This window comes from Zonotrichia albicollis, unplaced genomic scaffold (assembly GCF_047830755.1).
Source record: "Zonotrichia albicollis isolate bZonAlb1 unplaced genomic scaffold, bZonAlb1.hap1 Scaffold_99, whole genome shotgun sequence".
Taxonomy (NCBI): Eukaryota; Metazoa; Chordata; class Aves; order Passeriformes; family Passerellidae; genus Zonotrichia; species Zonotrichia albicollis.
In genome coordinates this window covers 24073-30947 of record NW_027428466.1, presented here as the reverse complement: position 1 = coordinate 30947, position 6875 = coordinate 24073, and the positions used below count along the sequence as shown (strand labels likewise).

At 49.1% G+C, this 6875-nt stretch overlaps 1 protein-coding gene across 1 annotated transcript; it reads right to left on the bottom strand.

The window, feature by feature from the left end:
* Positions 1-2392: 2392 nt before the first annotated feature.
* Positions 2393-5156, bottom strand: LOC141728122 (uncharacterized). The gene is made up of 2 exons (XM_074534479.1): positions 5097-5156; positions 2393-4800 (listed from the first exon to the last, which is right to left on the bottom strand). The coding sequence occupies exons 1-2, from the start codon at positions 5154-5156 to the stop codon at positions 2914-2916; spliced, it is 1947 nt and encodes a 648-aa protein (XP_074390580.1). The 3' UTR covers positions 2393-2913.
* Positions 5157-6875: the final 1719 nt, after the last annotated feature.

The window sequence follows — 6875 nt, the reverse complement described above, 5'->3', positions numbered from 1 at the left end:
CACTCAGAGCCAGCTCCAGAGCAGCTGCAGAGGGAGCGATGTTGGTGCACGAGTCCTCTTTCCCCAGGGCTGTGGACGAGCTCCAGAGGCTCCTCCAGCTTTGGCTGCTGCCGGGCTGGGCAAGGGCAGGCCCTGGGGAAAAGAGCTGACGCCACAGAGCCCCACCAAGGGCTGCGCCTGGTGGAGCAATTATCCCCTGTACCTGTGCCCATGTCTGGCATCTCCTTCTTTTCCTGCATCAGTGGCTGGCACAAAGCCATTGCTTCCTACAGGATATGGCCCCACCTGCATGGACTTTTGCTCCATCGCTTGAGAAAGGAAAAAGGACAGCTGGGTCAGATGGAACCATTGCAGGAGGTGGCAACTTCAGGAGACAATACTTGTCAAGTCGTGGATAAGGATCAGGAAAATGGCCAGGTTATTGGGGCTGGGCTAGAGACCTCCCTGACTGAAAAAGCCCCTACACCTGATCTGACTGGAGATTAGAAAATTGCCGGGGATCTCAGGGCATCTATGGCTCGTGGTGCAGTTTGGGCTGCCTGTGAACTGATGCCAAATGCCTTCCTGCAGAGGCTGGGGAGAAGCTGCAGCCAGGCCAGGCTGGCAAACAGCCCTGCAGGGCGTGGAAGCAGCAGCGGGGCAGCGAGGCTGCCATGGATCCCTTCCCGCTGTGCCGGGCACGGCGTGTCCAGATGTGCAGCCAAAGCCCCCGGCTGCTGAGCCCCATGACAAGGCAGAGGGAAACGCACCCACCACGGCGTCTCTCCAGGTCATTCAGCATCTGCTCCAGATGTTTCGCTGCCTCCAAGGATTTCATGTCTCCTATGTCTCGGTTCTTCCATTTAGGAGGACCTTAATGGGAAGTTCCATTTCTCCTTCAGGCCCAAGTGGCAGTGAGAGCACCTGCGTGATTGGTGCCCTCCAAGGCACTCCCGCAGCTCAGCCTTCCACTCAGGAGCAGGGCCAGGGGCACCTCGTGCCTGCAGTGGCCCCACACTGGGATGGAAGGAGCCCCTTGTGGGGCAGTCGGGGCAGAAAGGACTCCCTGGAGCTGCTGCAGCTCCAAACCCAGCCCCAGGCAGGGCCAGGGCTTGGCAGTGGCAGCAGGAGCACCTCAGGCTCCCTGGGGCCGGCAAAGGAGCTGAGAGAGGCTCAGCCCCAGGGCACAGCCCTGGGCCCGGCCCCTTCCCTCTCTGCTCTTCTCTGTGGCTGCACAGAGCACACAGAAGGACACACTGGCATTGAATACGGGAGGAGGATGGACAGCTAAATGATCCTTCCTCCCACTGACAGCGATCCTGTGGGATCACAGAAGGGAGCAGGGCAAGATTTCCAGATTCTTTAAAGCCAGAGATTGTGTTAAGGGACAGGGCTCATGACTGAGCCCTTGCCACATGGACACTGATTATTTTTCAGGAAAGGAACACAGAGAACTTGCCTTCACCATGCCCTAGAGTCTTCATATTGTCATTCACCAGCTTTTCCATATAAGCCATCTTATCGTCCCAGTCTAGAAGAGGGCAAAGACCAGGTCATTTCCATGGTGTGCTGGGATCCCCCACTGCTTACAGTAAATGGGCACTGCAAGGGGGCCATGTAAGGCTGTGGGAGCCACATGTGAATGCACAAGCCCAAACTGCACAGGGGCCTGGGGAGCTCTGGGCTGGCTCCTGGTCACTCTCCACCCTCTTTGCAGGCCCTGTGACACATCCCCGGTCAGCCCAGGGCCCATGGGCGCTCTCTCCCGCCCCCAGTGGAAACCCTCCCTAAATACCCTGGGGAAAACCATCCCCAGTGCTTCCCGGGGAGCAGGGAGCGCTGTCCCGGGAAAGGGGAGCCAGGCTGCCGGCTCACCTGCTCCCCGCGCTTGCAGCGGAGCAGCCTGGGCAGCCCTGGCAGGCAGGGCCACGGCCAGGAGGAGCAGGAGGAAGAGGCGCAGAGCAAGGGCCATGGTGCCTTGCCCTCTGCCAGTCCCGCAGCGCTTGCTGCCACCGCTGTCCTGACACCGCTGTCCCAATGTCAGCACCACTGCTGCCACTGCCACTGCTGCTGCCGCAACAGTTGTGCTCAAGCACTGACTGCTCGCTCCTTGTGCTGCTGTGCAACCACGGGGCTCTGGCACCTCTGTGACCTCAGAGCCTGCTGTGACCTCATGGCCAGGGTGGAGTTGTGTGGGCACTGGGATCTGCCTTCTTTGGCAGGGAGCTGCTCTGTCCAAGGGCTGTGACACAGTCCCAGCCCAGCTGATCTCACAGGCTGGGCCATGAAGGGATGGAGAGCAGCCCTGCCAAGAAGGACTTGGGGGTGCTGCAAGATGAGAGGCTGCACATGAGCCAGCCATGTGCATCCAAAGGAGAGTGCCCAGCAGCTTGAAGGAGGTGATTCTGTTGCCCGAATGATAAAGGACACAAAACTCGGATAAGTTTTGTGCGGCGCTTTATTGAAGGGCCCGGGGGCCTGCGGACTAGCGTCCCCAAAAACAGAACCCCAAAATTCACACATGGGTGTTTTCCTTTTATACACAAGCAATTCATAACAAAGTCTCCAAGAAACAGTGGCCCTTCGCAAAGTCTCCAAGAAACAGTGGCCCTTCGCCAAACTACGGACCCTTGTAATACATTCCCTAGTTCACGAGCAAAATCATAAATCTTCTACCTGTCCTATTGTATGCTATCCCCAAACCGGTTAGTCTTCTTACTCTCCTACCCTGGCTTAATGTTTATTAGGTTTCTAAAGCTACTTGCCAGGGTTACACAAACTCAATCACATAATATCAACGGCTACAAAATTATTTTTACAAACCAATTCACACAAAACTCATAACTAAACTATAATAAAACATTTTGCTAAATTTCATTTCTTTTCCAACATTTCCCCCCTTTTGAGCATCCATCAGTCCTGCTGCAAGGATGCTCAACCAACGGTATTGACAGTAACATCTTCATAGCAAGGTGGGGCATGTTCTTCGTTCTGCCGCCCACGGGTCATCACCTTCAGCAACCGGATAGATCGCTTCCTTTCCTTTTCAATCACACCTAAAAGACATCTATATACAATCCATATAGTCACCAAAAATACCAAAAGCATTAGTACATACTGTATAACGGAAGTAATCCAGCCAGACAGGTGAAGCCCCAAAGAATCAAATACTGCTCCTATCCAATTATGCTGTGCTTCCCTTTCAATTTCCTTGGTTTTTGTTTCCACTTCTGCCAATTGGGAAATATCTTTCTCCACTTCAAGTGTAACATTTAGAATGTGTACACAGCAATGATCTACTCTCCTACTCAGGTAACCACAAACTCCATGTTCTTTTAACAGTAGCAAATCCAATGCCATTCTGTTTTGTAAGGTCATTCTTGATGTAGCTTGCAATTGCAAATTTAGATCTTTAAATCCCTTCTTAGTAGCTGCTGCCAATCTTTCTGTCTGTCCTAACAAGTTGTTGAGCATTTCCCTATTTCGATATGTTGCTATCGGAGGGAATAATGACTCTAATATCCACCCAAATTGTACTCCTGTGCCAGGTTCATGCCACTGCTCCTCTAGGGATTCTTCCCTCTTTTTGAGTCCTTTCCTTTGAATCAATCTATTCTGCTTCCAGTATGGACACAATGTGGGAACCCCTAGGGTAATTTGTGTTACTGATCCATCTAAAGATAAATGTGTGGTCCACTGTCCGTGTCCCAACACCCAGACTAGATTTCCAGGACTGTGCACTGTGGTATATCTGCAATCTATAGGTCCATCCATGGAGTCTCTGCTAACCGTGTGATTATACCCCCTACACTCACATCCCCATTTTAATGCCATTTTCACCGGTACCAATCCAATTCGGTCTTCCGGTGTATCACATGTAAAAACCTCAGTACAATTCCAATCCTCTTTCTGCGGTCTGAACTCTCGGGAAGATGTAGACGTGATGATGGCCCTATAATGTGACTGATTCTTTACCCCTGACCATTGGATGCACCATTGTACTTCCCCAAGGTAACTATGGTGTTCCAAAACACTGGGTCCCCACAATGTCTTCCAACTTTTCCAGGTATCAAAATTCTGTGTGATATTCTGACAACTCATCTCATTTCGTTGGGATTTTGTTCTTATTCGTACTGTATTGCATGGCTCATCTACTGGGGTTGCAATCAAACACCTCCTGGTATTTTGAATCCAACCAAAATGATTTGGTTTCATTTCACATTCCTCTTTAGTCATAGCCCGAATGGTCATGCACAAATCCCTCCATACCTCTACTTGTTTAGGAACTGACTGGCAGGACCATGAAACATTCTTGAATGATTCAGGCATTTTGGTTACCGGTATTATTCCCCAGGGAATTGGTTCACCTGCAGCCTGTGGTAATGGCAGACAAGCTGTTATTTTAGTCACGTTCTGCATGATCCCAAAATCCCTAATTAATCCTACCACTAGGTTTTCCTGCTCAGCATTTCGTTCTATTGTATCATTAGCCTCCCGTCTTCTCCTTCCACCGTGTCCCTGTGAGGATGACATCATTCTGTCATGCCTCCACCATGCATTCCCTATTCTAGGATTAGCGACATTCAACCACCCACAACCTTTGCCTCCCTTCTCCCACCAGCTCGTCCCGTCCTCTACTCTGTCCCAGGTCAGTTCCCTATTTTGCTTCCTCCCAGCACGATCCCTTGTCCATGGCAAAACACTCATACTCACTCTTTTGTAATCAAAACTATCCCGTATTTTGACCAAACATGTATATTCTCCCGTATCGTTTGTGGTTACCTTAGTAAGATTCAGTACCGTGTTTCCTTGTTGTTTATCCTAATCCCAACCGACTTCTGTCTTGCCTCGGCTTCTTTCAGCCCCCCGTTGCCATATTGCAATAACTTCACTGGCCTCAACTTTCTGGCTGTGAAACATAACACAAGTTAATTGAACATCCATCCCTTCCATGGCTGTAACCTTTGTTTCTTTAGCCTGTACTAAAATAGACCCTTGAACGGGTACCAGTCTCATGATTACTAGCAGCAATATAATTAAGAAGGCGGCTTTGCGCGGAAGATCATCCGGGTTGGAGACACTATCTGGGTTTCCCATTGGAACAGTGCCTTCTTTACCCTGGTGTAATGGATCCAAGCGTCCATCTCCTGGACCTTCACCGCCATGTAGGTCGTCATCATCACCTGGTGGGGTCCGCTCCATGATTCTCGTAGCGGATCCGTAATCTACTTCTTGATGTACACTTGGTCCCCAGGCTGGATGTCGTGGACAGAGTTCTCCAGCGTGAGCGGTTTATTCCACTGTAACGTATTTCTTAAAGAATTCAAGATTTTATTAAGTGACATAACATATTCTGCAATTGCCTGATCCCCACTCACATGTACCTCTCCTTTTAATACAGTTGCATGATATGGTTTGCCATATAGTATCTCATATGGACTTACGCCTACCTTTTCCCTCGGTTTAATTCGAATCCTGAGTAGGGCCAAAGGCAAAGCCTGAGGCCAGTGCAGTTTAGCTTCCTGGCAAATCTTTTTGATTTGTCCTTTCAGAGTTTGGTTCATTCTTTCCACCTGCCCACTAGACTGAGGTCTCCAGGGAGTATGCAAATTCCAGGTTATGTCTAACATCCGTGCTAATTCCTGCACTACCCCGGCTATAAAATGTGGACCCCTATCTGACGACAATCCTAAGGGTACTCCAAATCTTGGTATTATTTCTTTTAACAAGGTTTTTACCACCTCCTTAGCCTGATTAGTTCTACACGGAAAAGCTTCTGGCCACCCTGAAAACGTACATACGTACACTAACAAGTATCTGTATCCCTGTGCCCTAGGCAATTCAGAAAAATCAACTTGCCAATAATCTCCTGGTTGTGGCCCAATTTGCAACTTTCCCATTTGTATTTGTCTCCTAACTACTGGATTATTTTTCAAACATACCGGGCACATTGCATTAACTCTTTTTGCCATTGTTAACATCTGATTAGAGATTATCTCATTCTTTAAAAATTTTACCAATGCTTCTGCCCCCCAATGGCATTTATTATGTTCTGATTCCAAAATAAATTTCATTATGCGAGTCGGTACCACTATTTGTCCCATCGGCGTAACATACCACCCGAGCTGATTCCTCTGTGCCCCTAGCAAGTTTATTAGTTTTCCATCTTCTATTGAATATTTGGGCTCCTGATTCAGGTATGGGGTAGCCGGATTTGTTCTTACCGGTACCAATGCCATTTGAGTCCATACTTCCCGTGCCACTTGCCGTGCTGTAACATCAGCAAATCGATTTCCTCTGTAAACTTCTCCTTCTGCATTCTGATGTCCTCTAACATGCATTACTGCAACTGCTTTGGGACTATGTACCGCATCCAGTAGCTGTAGCACTTCTTCCCGGTGCTTGATATTGGTTCCCTGTGAATTCAAAAGCCCCCTTTCTTTCCATAACGCCCCATGCACATGAACCACACCAAAGGCATATTTAGAATCTGTCCAGATATTAACCCTTTTGTCCTTGCTCAAGTACAGAGCTCTGGTGAGTCCAATCACCTCTGCCTTCTGGGCTGAAGTTCCAGGTAACAAAGCCTTTGCTTCTATTACCTGATCCGATGTTACCACTGCATACCCAGCATAGCGAGTCCCATTCTCAACAAAACTGGATCCATCAGTGTATAGTTCCCATTCAGGGTCTTCCAATGGTTCATCCTTTAGGTCGGGTCTGCTGGCATACACTTGTTCAATTACCTCCACGCAATCGTGCACCAGTCCCTCAGCCTCCTGGTCACTGCGTAAAAACTCTGCTGGATTAACATGGTTAGTAGTCTTTATTTCAATATCATCCTGTTCTCTCAGGATAGCCTGGTATTGCAACATTCGACTTGATGATAGCCAGTG

Bases quoted from the DNA above. Each gene is read 5' to 3' on its own strand.
- LOC141728122 (XM_074534479.1), bottom strand. From the start codon at position 5,156: ATGACGACCTACATGGCGGTGAAGGTCCAGGAGATGGACGCTTGGATC. The intron at 4,801-5,096 runs GTAAAGAAGGCA...GGTTGGGATTAG, and splicing joins CTTGGATCCATTACACCAGG to GATAAACAACAAGGAAACAC.